We start from the raw sequence: 13,994 nt of genomic DNA on the forward strand, positions 1-13,994 counted from the left end.
TATTGATTCATTGAGATCAGATCATGTCCTGTTAGCAGATACATAAATATAATAAGCAAAATTGTTTATCTTTTTAAATACAGCCACGTTATCAAAACAGTAACATCCTTATCTTGATAAAACATGTAAGGGCATGTAAGGATAGATGGCCACAGTTTGCTTCATATTATGCTAAATTTATCATATTGTGATAATTACATGTAAATAGTAAATCCCACAGGGATCAGGGGAAACCCTTGGCTTTTCATGTTATGAAGTAACCCATTTATATGAGCCTTGGGACTTCAAGCATCACTGGAGATTTTTTTTCATCCTCTCTGATCCTCAGTCAAGCCAGGAATGGGGACAGGGAAGTATGTGTGAACTGGGTCATTGGCTGCCATGTAGGATTGTTGTCCTCAGGGAGCGTAGTATGTAGAGCAAAGATTGAGGTCACAGTGTGCTTGTCCAGCCCCAGGTAGAGGGCACCCTGCACAATGGAAGGTGTGTACTTGAGAAAAATAATGTCGGCATGTCATTTCCTCCTTGATTGTCAATTGTGTTCAAGTCCTTAGCAAATCCTATGTTTAAATTCTTGTCTAGATTTTTCTAGGAAAGACTCTGAGTAGATTGTATTTTCTTGCCTTGTAAGTGTCGAGTAAGGACTCAAGGGCTCAAAATTTATCTTCAGCACTTTTGAAAATAGTTTTCTTTATTAAAATTTGTGTAGATAAGAGTTACCCTGTCACTTTAAAGTATAAAAATAGGGCCCTGGGAGATGGTGCTATGGGTAAGAGTATTCCTGTGTAAGAATGAGAAGGGCATTTTGATCTCTGAGCACTCAGACAAGAGTGGCATTATCTGGCATGCATGCCTGTGCGTGCCTGTAACTCCAGCATGGCGGGGCAGTGGCGAAAGGCAAGTCCTAAGAGCTCAAAGGCTAGCCAGCCTAGCTGAGTCAGCAAGCATCAGGTTGAGTGAGAGATACACTGTCTCAAGGAAATAGAGAGAGAGAGAGACACACACCTGATGTCCTGCCCTGGCCTCTGTAAGCATATGCATGGGTCCACAGATCTGCAAGCAAGCACATGTACACACATATGCCCGTACGTACACATACAGATTTTTTTTTTAAAGCCAAAAGTATGAAAATGCTTTAAAATGTCTTACTATCTGGCTTCAAGTTCCTAGCCCAAGAAGGTAAACATTGTTAGATTTACACACACTCTGTATTTTCACCAGGTAGTTTTTAAGTCTCCAAGAATCTTAAAAAATCTGTTTTCTAGCCGGGTGGTGGTGGCGCACGCCTTTAATCCCAGCACTCGGGAGGCAGAGACAGGCGGATCTCTGTGAGTTCGAGGCCAGCCTGGACTACCAAGTGAGTTCTAGGAGAGGCGCAAAGTTACATAGAGAAACCCTATCTTGGAAAAAAAAAATCTGTTTTCTAAAGGGTTACGGTGGAAGATGAGCCTCTGGCTAGGATGTAGCTTAGTGGTAGAGTGCTGGGTATCCATAAAGCCCCAGTCTGGTCCCTGACACTGTGAGGAAAACTGGGAGCAGGTGAGAGCCATCTCTGAAACTTTGTAATTATAATCTGGTAGTTTGGATAGTCTGGTATGTTTATTGCATGTGTTCTGTTCCTGTGTATTGAATAAATTACATTGCTATCCAGTCCGATTTCCAGAGTGTGTGGTGATAACAGAATGTGTCGGTGGCCTGGATTCTAAATGAATCTATCCCAGAGAGGCTGTTTACACCTGAGAGGCCCTCTCACCTGCTTTAGCCTTACCTTCCCTATGTAGGTACCAGAAGGATTAAAAAAGGGGGGGTTAGTGGGGGAGTAGCTTAGGTGGCACCTGCCTATAGTCTTAGTTTCTCTGGAGGCTATGGCAGAGGACCACTTGCGCCCAGGAATTCAAAGCTAGCCTGGGCTACAGAGAGATTGAGGCTCAAGGAAAAGAGGAGAATATAGACTACTCTGAAGAGTAAAACCTACCATTGTTCTTAGCTGGTATGTGGCCAACATAATTTCTTAGAACTTTGGACTGGCTAATTCTATGTCAACTTGACATAGGCTAGAGTCATCTGAGAGAAGGGAGCCTCTATTGAGAAAATGCTTCCATAAGGTCTAGCTGTAGAGCATTTTCTTAGTGATCAATGAGACGGGCCCAGTCAATTGTAGGTGATGTCATCCCTGGGCAGGTGGTCCTAGGTTCTATAGGAAAGCAGGCTGAGCAAGCCATGGGGAGTAAGCCAGTAAGAAGCACTCCTCCATGGCCTCCAGGTTCCTTCCCTGACTTCCCTCAGTGATAGACTGTTAAATGGAAGTGTAAACTGAAATAAACCTTTTCCTCCTCCCAAAGTGGATTTGATCATGGTGTTTCATCATAGCCTTAGTAACTCTTAAAGGTAAACATTGAGGAATTGATATATAGAAAATGTTGTTACACTGTTAAATATTTAGATTTTTTTGTCATTAATATAATAAGTGATTCATAATTTATCTTTTGTACTAATTCTATCATGGCAATATCTAACTGGATATTGTCTGCATTTAGGGAAGTGGCAATTAATGATAAGCAATAAGTGGCAATAAGTGATAACTTAAAAACTAAAGCCACGCCGGGCGTTGGTGGCGCACGCCTTTAATCCCAGCACTCGGGAGGCAGAGCCAGGCGGATCTCTGTGAGTTCGAGGCCAGCCTGGGCTACCAAGTGAGCTCCAGGAAAGGCGCAAAGCTACGCAGAGAAACCCTGTCTCAAAAATCCAAAAAAAAAAAAAAAAAAAAAAAACTAAAGCCACTAAAGAATGCCACATACTTTTCTCGTCTCCAGGTAGTTTAAGACACAGTGGGGATTTTACTCAGTTTAGAACTGCGGATTAGCAAATCTTAGGAATTGTTTTACCATGTAAAGCAGCCACAGGAAATGAGAGCGCTTTTATCTGATTGATAAATATTATTTTGAATGTAACTTGATATTTAAATATTATTCTAGGTGTAATAATTCTGAGTATTCCACTGGCTCTTGGAACACAATCCAGATGTTCCTTTACTTCGAGCACTCCTGGATGATGATAGTTTGTTTGTGACTCCCTGAAAAATGAGAGGAAATATTTGCTGCTTAAAAAGTTCTGTCAAATTTGTCTGTCACCGCAGAACGGGCCGGCGCCATAGGGACTGTTTGTCACAATAAGGAAATATTTAGTTTACTCTTTTTAGTTACATGTGCTTTCTTTGTTCATATTTAGATTTGTTTTGATTGTCGGGACTGTTTATTTCCAGACATTAAGCATTATTGTTTCCTGTTTTATCCAACGCAACTTGATGGTTGAAATGCTTCCAAAACTGAAAAAATTTTCATTTAAAACAAATATTTCCCAGAACACAGCATGGGGAGTGAACAGTCTCTTCAAATCTGGAATAGTAGCATGTGTGTGAAACAAGTTTTTTCTTCACTGACTGTTACTGCGTGGGGAATGTTAGGTTTGCACTTCCTATAAAATGAAGCAGTGTATTCAGTCATATGATGCCCTTCACAGTGACCTCGGAGCAGCAAAGTACAAGATCTTCAGTGTGTGTGGTAGTTTATTCATGCAATGACAAGTGTAGTGTAGACCCTGGCAATGACTAACTAGACAGACAGCAAGGAAGCAAGCCCTGAGGCATCCGTGGGACATGCACGGGAGGCCTGGGATGGGAAAGGGAGGGGACTTCTGGGGAGCGGGAGGATTTTAGGGTCGGGGGAGGAGGATCGACGGGAAACAGACTGTGAAGAACTTTTGCATGCTGATTAAAAATAAACAAATGTACTCATTATTTGGAGACAGTGTCTCTCTCTGAATCAATCCTCAGTTGGCCTAAGAACATCTGTATAGACCAGGCTGTCTGGAACTCAGAGATCTACCTGCATCTGCATCCCAAGTGCTGGGATGAAAGGCGTGTGCCACCATGCCAAGTCTAATAAGTTTTTAAAAAGGAAACTGTAAGAGGAAAGAAAAGCATTTCAAGTTTAATCATTTGAATTTTTCCTTGGTGCTTATCATGTCAGAGATAGTGGTCACTATCAGATTTCTTTTTAAAAATGTTCTCTGTGTAGTTTTGGTGCCTGTCCTGGATCTCGCTGTATTACTGTATTACAATCGACTGTATTGCTCTGATACCAGATTCTCTGTCTCTGTCTGTCTGTCTGTCTGTCTGTCTGTCTGTCTCTCTCTCTCTCTCTCTCACACACACACACACACACATGCACGCACACACGCACACAAACCCCAAATCAATCTCTCTGATGAACAGAAGTACAGAAATTCCCAATAAAATGCTGGCAAACTGAATTCAAGATCACATCAAAAAGATCATTCACCCCGATCAGGTTGACTTCACTGCAGAGATTTAGGGATGGCTCGACCTACAGTAGTTTGTCACACAGCTAAACTCAAAGATAGAAATCACAAGATCACCCCAATAGACACAGGAAAGGCCCTTGACTATCACATTTCTTTGTCAATTGACCAGGAAAATTAAAAATTAAATGACGTTGCATTGGAGAGGTGGTCAGCAGGTAAAATTACTTGCCATGGCAGTCTGGTGATCCTGGGACCCACAGGAAAAGAGGAGAAGCAGCTCTGGGAGGTTGTCCTCTGCCACAGGAGCACAGTGCTGTTCAAGTGCTTGCACTTACATGCACATACCTCACAAACACACACACACACACACACACACACACACACACACACACACACACTCTAAATTAAATTAAAAAATCAAAGCCATGAAATCATTATTTTGCCTCCAATTTTTTATGTCTGAGTTGTTTAATCTGTTTGGTTCATATGCATAATTCTCAGCTCCACATGAATCTTCACAGTCAGAATTAAAACCATTGACTATATTTATGAATTCCAACCACCCTGATCCCCGATCAATTCCAGTCTGCCTCGCTGTATATGTCCCACTGTCAGTGTGGTTCAAACACTTTCACGTGGTGTAGTTAGCTGTTTACGAACCTATAGGGCGGTGATTATAAAGTTTAACCTGGCACACTTCCTTATGCTTTCATTTCTTCCTCTTGCAGTTGAGAAAGGCCGGCAGAAGAATCCCAGAAGCCTGTGCATCCAGACCCAGACAGCTCCAGATGTGCTGTCCTCCGAAAGAGCGCTTGAGTTGGCTGAATACAAGACAAAATGTGAAAACCAAAGTGGATTCATCCTGCACCTCAAGCAGCTTCTTTCCTGCGGCAATACCAAGTTTGAAGCGTTAACCGTTGTGATCCAACACCTCCTGTCCGAGGTAAAGATGTAAACCCTCTGGCGTGGGGAAGGAGGATGCTCAGCTCACACTTGTCCTATAAATAGGTTTAACGATTGGAAGACCGGGCAGCAGCCATCTATCACTGTCTCTCCGAGTGTGTGTGTGTGTGTGTGTGTGTGTGTGTGTGTGTGTGTGTGTGTGTATACTTGAAACAGTGCCTGGATTTTTGTTGTTTTGTTTTTCGATACGGGCTTCCTCTTTGTAGATGGGGCTGGCCTTGAACTTACGGAGATCCGCTTGCCTCTGCCCTGAGTGCTGGGATTAAAGGTGGGTACTACCACCACCCACTATGCCCGTCTTTTTAAAAGTGAGAGTCCTAGAGATTAAACTCAGGACTTTGTGCTTATAAGGCTAGTGTTGTACTGACTGAGTTATCTCCAGAACTCAAACTATTCTTTTATCACTCATTTCATACTCGTATCAGTCTCTGGAATTTGGGATTACAATGATAGTCTATTATCTTCTCTCTCTCTCTTTCCCTCCCTCCTTCGGTCTTTGTGTGTGGGGGGTACCAGCACGTGTTCATATGGGTGCAAGTACTCTAGCATATGGAAGCTAGAGAGGTCCCCTGTTTCTCTCCACCTTACCTTTTGAGGCAGGGTGTCTCTTTGAACCTGAAACTGGAAGTTTCACCAAGGCCAGGAGGCAAGTGACCTCCCAGGATCCACCTGTGTCCATCTCCCAAGGCTGAAGTTATAGGCACATACTATCATGCCTGGCTTTTTACATGGGTATTGAGGATTTGAACTCGGGCTCACTCCTAACCACTGAGCCTTCTCCCAAGCCTGCAAGTATTTTTTAGTAACCCCTTTTCCCTTCCAGAGTCTCTTCATTGGAAAGATAGTAGTGAAAAGATAATAGCCTGGAGTACTCTAGACTTCAATAGCATTAAACTCTAGACTTCAATAGCATTAAAGTTTAATTCCACTTAATTTTTTTTGTCTAATTATATACAGCTTTCCCATTTAGTGAATACTTTGGAAAATGAGGTTGCTCTTCCTCCCAAGGTCATCCTGTTCAGACCTGGCTGATCACTGGGTCCTGGTACGCTTCCAACCTTCTCTCTGCGGTCCATCCCCAGCACCGCTAACAGCTGAGGCTCTACAGAGCACTCCGTCCTGCTCACGATCCTCTCGTGGCTCTCCACTGTCCACAGATGGTCAGATGTGGTAGCCAGGACTCTCAGAAGAGAGTTGAGCAATAGGTGGGAACCACATGTGGTAGTTAGAATTAGATTGAAATGGGATTGTCTATGTTTGAGCTGAGTAAACCACTAAAGTTAACTTTAAAAAAAATGTGCCTACCAGGAAATTATTAGATTACGCGTACTTGTTAGGAATGATTCTGATTTATTAACTTGGACTATAGAATTTCATCATTTGACACTAGTGGCCTTTTGTTTGTAACCCTCACTGCCCAACTGCTCAGCTGTGTATTAGGGAGATGAAGGAAAGGCAAGATGGAGTTAATATTTGTTAATAATATCTGGCACTTAGTAAGGACTTGCTTATCTTCTTAAATGCTCACCCAAACAATAACGAATGGGAAGGTACAAATAAGAAAATCAAGGCACAGAGTTGGGTGACTCCAGACAGCAAGCAGTGTCGATCCTGCCTGCTGCTTTCCTCGGATTCCTGCTCATTCAGGCCTTCCTAAGTGAGCACCACCCCGTCACGACCTGCACCACCCCACGCTCACAGACTGACTCTACAGACAGTGAAAGTCCAATGTTAGTTGAGTCAAGCAGGCAGCCCTGCCTTCACTGCTGCTCTGTGTGCAAAGGTCCAGGAATGTACCTGAAGGAAGTAGGCATCTATCTCTAAGGGCCCCTTCTGACAGGAGCCTCCTAGGGAGAATATGCAGATGCGATGTCCATAAGAGTCTTTTTGGCCCAGATGAACGTGGCCGCTAAAACACAAGTCATGTCATTTCAGGGGCTGGTTGAGGAAAGAATAGATAGGGCTGTGGAATAAAATGGTTCTGGGTTCAGTCTATTGAGTGATGCTTTACTAGTGCACAGCATGAAAAACTCTTAATGAGTTTCAGGAAGTTTTTTAAGTTCTCGCGTACATGTCCATGATGACTTGGCACCACTGCTGTCGGATGAGGCAGAAGATCATGGCAGGACGCAAGTGATGGAGCACATGGCTCCCACCATGGGAGGCAAGAGGAGAGAAAGATACGGGAAGAGACCAGGCACAAAGTATATCTTTTAACCCCCCCCACCACTAGGAGTCACTTCCTCCACCCAGGTTCCACCTCCCCATCGCCCATTCAGCTCTGAGCTTGTTTGTGGAATAGCCCGCTGATGAAGTTAGCATCCTTGTGATCCAGTCACCTCTCAACAGCACCAGCATGGCGGGGTGGTCAAGCCACGAGTGCTTGAGTGTTTTTGCAGAATGGCTGTATAATAGTGCCTCTGCTGAATCAAGCTCAGGGACCCCTTCACCCTGGCTCTTCCAGCTCTACCCTCTACCCACCCTCTTGACTCTTCTTTTATTTTTTATGTGGTAGGTCCTCACTCTGTGCTTGTTTCTGCTTTTTGGTGTCTATTTTATTATTTGTGTTTGATACATGTACATCGGTGCCTCACTCAATTGCAGTGCCCCACAGAAGCCAGAAGAGGGCGTCAGATTCCCCAGGATCTGGAATTACAGACAGTTGTAGGCTGACCTGTGGGTGCTAGGAATCGAACCTAGGTCCTCTGGAAGAGCAGCCAGTGCTCTTAACCACTGAGTCATTTCTCCAGCCCCTGTTTTTGCTTTTTAAAGATAGAAGGTCATTGAGAGCAAGGGTCTGCCTCCAATTCTTTCTTATAAACCCATCCCAAGAATTGTAGCAGACAAAACCTATGTGAGCAGACAAGGTGAAGGGAGAAGATGGGACCCCAGATATATTTTACAAGATGCACACAAAATTCTCAAGTAAATGTTATTCACTCCTCCTTTGTTTCATAACCAGTGATGCTCGCTGGTTGCCTACTGTGTACAAGGCACTGTTATGAAACAGCTGAAAGGGAGGGACGGGGAAAGTTAAGCAATTAAAATTCTCTTAACCCTTTCCTCCTTTTGTACCCATTATTGACACATTTGGATGCTGTTAACCAGCATTGGTGTTAGTAATGCCAGAGCCTTCATTAAAGGGTCTCTAGGCAGAGAGAATCTAACCTCGATTAGCCCCTTTAAAAAGGAAAAATGGGGGGAAAGGAGGGGACTGGATTTTACATGATGCTAGCAGTCATATTTATGTCTCTGATTCAAAGAAGAAAAAAAGAGGTGTCCACAGTGATAAAGGCACTGTGGGGATGATATTGAAAGAAATCAGACATAGCCACGTCTGAACTGTCTGATGCAGCTCTTTCCTGTAAATCTTCCTGTGTCGTTGAAGCCACTCAGTAGCCAGCAGAATCCAGGCTAACCAGTGGACGACAGCCAGCCACTAAGTGCTTGCATCCCAGTGACCCTAATTAAATTATGGAGAATCCCATCTTTTTTCCTCCTTAGAGCACTTCATATATTTAATGCACAAGTATGAAAGCATCTTTGTATAGATTTCCACCTTGCTCTCTAGTCTCTCATTGTTGGGGGAGGGGGTCTGCATGTTGCAGTACAAAGATAATCAAATAAACTTCTTCTCTGGACTATAAATGGTTTACCATCTATGACAGAGACACTAACCTAAGCAGCTGAAGAAAACAATCTGTCTCTAACTGGCAGAATGTATTTATCATCTTGGAGTAAATAAGTACACTTAAAGGGCAAGCAACCCAGACAGTCCTGCAGAAACTATAGTATGAGCTTTATGGTGTGCATTTTGTGTAGAACACATTTATTTAACACCCCAGGTTTCCCATGGTCCTGTGCTGTTTCCCCTCAGATGATGTCATCTGCTTTGATTGATAACGAAAAAATTGGTTCCGGACGTTTTCTAAGTTCCAAGCTCCCTGAAGGGAGTAGCTTGCTCTGTCTTAATTTTCTTACATATTATTATGGTATAGGATGTGAAATGTACTTAGTCGGTACTGAGTAATAACTCATAATCCAGGAAGATAAATGTCCCTTCTGGGCATTTTTGGGGGAGGGGATGCTGCCTCTGACATTTAACTTTCCAGGAAGTGTATAAGATGAGTTAGGTTAAGAAAGCCAGGCATCCAGAGAGGGTAGCATGGACAAGATCTTGGAGGAAAGGCAGCCTTTGACTTGTGTAGATGAGCTTGGGATGGTGGACAGGAGCTGGACAATTCCAGTACATGGACAGACAGATGGATGGACAGACGGGCACATGCACACGCACACGCGTTGTGGTTTCTGGGGGAGAGCTCAGCCTCAGGTACAGGCACCATCCTTGAGCTCCACTCCTAGTCCCGGCGTTGTGTTTATAATACATAAAGCATATGGAAAATAACCCTCTGGGGTAAAGAAATCCCTTCTATGGTCCAGTACTGGGTTCTATAGAACCAGGAGCAGAATAGAGGTGGCACTGAGAGCGAAATTCAGAGCATTAGAAACCCATTGTGTAGGAAGGGTAGACTGACTGTCTCCCTCTTACACACACACCACCACCACCACCACCACCACCACCACCACCACCACCACCACCTCCACCACACACACCACCACCACCACCTCCACCACCACCACCACCACCACCACCACCACCACCACCACCACCACCACTACCACCTCCACCACACACACCACCACCACCTCCACCACCACCACCACCACCACCACCACCACCTCTGGCCATTGAGGCAGAGTGACAAGTGGCCTTGATATCTTCTTGCTGTTTAGAACTGGCAGAGGTCTGAGGATGGTTAAGGGCTGTAGAGTTAGGAGAGCTAGCCACACTCATACTGAAATCGATTGACTCAAACTCCATTAATAAGGTAACCACCCTCGTGTATTTGTGGAAGCGTGCGTGGCTTTTCCAAAGTTCTTCGAAGATAAGCGTCTGTAGCCTTAGCTTCTGCCATCCTCCTTTCAGTTTTCATGTACTCAGGGAGAGAGATAACATTTTCCTGTCTTTCCCCCCTCTTGGCTGCTGTGGGAAAGGGGGTTCTGAAGCAAGTTTCCAGTTTCCAGATTTACTCTGCATGTCTCATAGAGCTGTCCTCTGCTTTCCTTCGACGCCGCCAGTGACAAAACCTACCGTTTATCTGAAGTGTGTGAATAAAATTAAGGCTTGACTTGAAAGTACTAGAAAAGCCAGGGTGTGGTGGCACGTTCCTATAATCCTGGAACCCAACCCGGGAGGCTAGGGCAGAGGAAAGCAAGTATGAGGCCAATAATACGGGGAGAAAAGAGAAGAACGTTATATCCGCGGGTTATTCTATTGTCCTCAAACTTTAATTTTTGCATTAGAAAAGCAGCTGTTTATTATTTTTTAAATTTGGAGTTCCTGATTGGAAATTTCAGCACAACTTAAAACTGTTAAGCTTTTATGATTCCATCAAGCATCAATGTGTAAATGTTCTGGTGGAAAAATGTACTTTAAAAATTCTAGTCACTATTACCCATCCATATGTAAAGATGCTGAGGGATTAGTACAATAAAAATGATCAAATATGCGTGATCTCCAACTCCCAGGTCCGCACTTCTGGTCCCTAAGATGTGAATGGACAGTACTCTATTGCAATGTCATCTAAAATTCTAAATCACAACAGGGCCCTCAGATTGCCCTTCACCTAGTTCATCATGCCTTTAGTATATGGGTTTTGAAGAACAAGTTTCCCTTTTCTATTAGTAAGTGTGATCATCTAATGACCTCAATTAGAGAGGGGAGTAAAAAGGCCCACACATCTAAAAATAACTCCATTATCCACGCAGAGAGGGTCCCGTTTCTGTTTCCTCTGCCCTCGCCGATATTAAGTAAGTGGCAATCGATCAGGGTAAATGTCTGGCTCTCATTTCTCATAAATGAAGGGCTGTGGCTTTAAGTAATCGCGGGCTGCCTGTGCCAGAGGCAGGAGCTGCAGTATCAGCTTCTGTGGGGGAGAGAGGAGTCTGAGGCAGTAACCTGCAGGACGCAGGGAGAGGCCACCAGGGCCAATGGCGCTCCTCCCGACTGAGCTTTGAATGTGGGCAGACCCGACCGGTGGGAGGCGGGGCCACCTGTGTGCTTCTCGGACAGTGCAGGGGGTGGGGGAGTTGGAGACCGAAGCTGGAAAATGGGCTGCCCCAGCAGCAAAATGTGCCTCTCTCCTCCATGTGCGGCCACACGGGTAATTAGTATTTGTTTACAGTGCTCTTCTGGAAGGGTGTCAGGAACTAATGCAGACCCTGTCTGGAACCAGGCTGGGAAAGTGCTTTGAATGAGAAGCAACTCTCGCCTGCAGAGGCCAGACTTATGATCTCTGCAATACTGTGTGATCCAGATGCGGGAGCCCCCACATCTGAGGTGATCCCAGGAAGGGCATTTTCAGAGAGCTTGGAAATCCTCTGACTTCTTAGCTCCACGCTGGTGCCAGGAAATGTACGGCTTCAGGAACCGTGTTTAATGATTGTGTTTGTATAAGTATGTGTGGATGTGTGATTGCTACAGACCTACAGGTAACTCGAAAATTATTCTTTATCGCAAGATTGATATTTGCCTTTTTTTTTTTAAACACTGAAACAGCCTCTTGATTGCCTTTACTTCACTTCTGTCAAATCTATTTAGAATTATAGTTGCTCGGTGATGTAATAATCTTTGGAAACTGGTGTATAGCTGGGTGAAATCAATTTATTTTCATCTTGAAGAGATTAAATTTGGTTTGTCCTAGTTTAAAAACAAACTTTCTTTTTTGTTTAGAGTGTAGGATTGGCCTTGCAAGAAAACTTTTTCATTTGTGGATGTGGGACAAAGTCCATATAAGTGCCTATGTTTAGAACATTAAATATTTATCTTAAACTGATTAGGCCTTTATTGTCCTTGGAGGGGAAGAATGCATTACGTCTTAAGTACAGTATACATTAGCTGAAAGGGTCTATGGGTCTGCAGTGAGCACCAGGCGCAAAGCAAATATTTGTAAATGAGCCATTCAGTTCTTCAAAGGCAAGTTTCACCAGCACCTTGGGAAAATACAGATTTTCGAAACGCAAAATTCCTTCACGTCAAAGGGACATCTGTGTTTTGCTTTGTTTTTAAGGACACAAACTGTTAGCTTAAGTGATTCTTATCTCAGCTTCTGGATTCTGGGTCTCGTTTTCCTAGCAATGGCAAATGTGTACCTTAGTGAAAAGGGACCCTCTTCCAAACATTAGTAACCTGATGTGTGTTTTCCGCAGCGGGAGGAAGCGTTGAAGCAACACAAAACCCTCTCTCAAGAACTTGTCAACCTCCGGGGAGAGCTAGGTAAGAGCCTGTTTTCCTTCCTCGGTAAAGTTTACTGAAATTGATGAACACGCTGGCGGCTGTTATTTCTCCCTCTTGTATCTGTGCAAACACTTACTATCCACACTGCTTTTGAATCTTGACAGTGTGACCTCAAGTTCACAGAATTCCTGGCACTGGTCTCCGAGTAAGCTAACAGAGCTTTCTGATGACCAAAGCATGCTTCATACCGAGGAGACAGGGACAGAATGGTGTGTGTGTGTGTGTGTGTGTGTGTGTGTGTGTGTGTGATTGTATGGATTCCTGTTGAATAATTAAGTTATGTTGGTTTATTTTTTTCGGAACCATTTTTTTATAGTAAAGAGTGTTGGAAAAAAGGTCACTTTCTCTGAGAAGAGTGGTTATATTACACATTTCGGGGATGGTGTGTGTGTGCTGTGAGTATACAAAGAAAGGGATGCTGCTTGTTAGGACCTCCCATCAGAACAAGGACATCCTATGCTATTCAAATAGTCAGGATGAGCTAGGGAGGAATATCTACCAACTCTAGGAGCAGTGTAGTGTGCCCCCCCCTACACACACACACACACACACACACACACACACACACACACTCCCGGCCTGTGGGGACCCCTCAGCCTAGGAATTGGCTTGATGTAGCTTCAGTTGGATCTGGAGTTGCTCAGTAAAAGGTCACTTGCCTGGTCCTCTGCTTTGCCTGCTGGCGGGCTGTTCAGAAAGTATGCACAACCTAAGTTCTTCAAAAGGAACAGCTGGAGATAAAGCAAATGTCGTTCATTTACTTCTCAAAGAATCCTGCTCTTCTCGGAGAACCAGACCCTAGTTTAATCACTGCCAATCTAACTGCTGAAATATCCATCAATAACTACACTGCTCCAACCAAGGTAAAGGTCAAGGTCCAGAGCATGTGGGGTCAAGATTGCACCCTTCCCTACTCCTTGTACCTCCCAGTGGGAGTTGAGGCCAGTTCATAGCTAACCCTTGAGATTCACGGCAGCAGAAAAGCCATCCGTGCTGGCATCAGGTCATGGAAAGGAAGGAGCCTTGTGGGAAAGTAACTTTAAGACAGGTGAAAGTGTAGACACTCAGTGATGGGTGGACAGAGGCCACAGCCTTGAGCGGCCCTGATCCCAGACACCATGAAGACCTCCTTCCCGCTGTCTAATTCGATCCGGCTGCCTCCCTTTCAGTTACTCAATGACCAGCTCAATTTGTCCGTCTTAAGTACTGTAATGGATACGGAGTTAGGAGATGAGGGAAGAGGGCTCTTTGTGAGTTTTCGGTGTTTGTCCAAAGGACACAGTGGAGGTGGAGATGGGCACATTCAGATTTCTACTCTCGGAGAGAAGTCAGGACGAGACAGACGGGGACA

At 44.3% G+C, this 13,994-nt stretch overlaps 1 protein-coding gene across 8 annotated transcripts in view; it reads left to right on the plus strand.

Moving 5' to 3' along the window:
- Mtus1 (microtubule associated scaffold protein 1) overlaps nt 1–13,994 on the plus strand; it is a 149,167-nt gene that overhangs the window by 110,089 nt on the left and 25,084 nt on the right. For 7 of the 8 annotated variants that reach the window (XM_076553486.1, XM_006996674.4, XM_076553487.1 and 4 more), the window contains 2 exons: nt 5,052–5,266; nt 12,556–12,622. In XM_076553486.1, coding sequence (XP_076409601.1) covers nt 5,052–5,266; nt 12,556–12,622 — 282 coding nt within the window. Of the gene's footprint in view, nt 1–5,051; nt 5,267–11,247; nt 11,511–12,555; nt 12,623–13,994 lie in introns of those variants that run through there. The other variant, XM_042262723.2, reaches the window with a different exon arrangement.

The sequence above is a fragment of the Peromyscus maniculatus genome, chromosome 17, assembly GCF_049852395.1.
Source record: "Peromyscus maniculatus bairdii isolate BWxNUB_F1_BW_parent chromosome 17, HU_Pman_BW_mat_3.1, whole genome shotgun sequence".
NCBI lineage: Eukaryota > Metazoa > Chordata > Mammalia > Rodentia > Cricetidae > Peromyscus > Peromyscus maniculatus.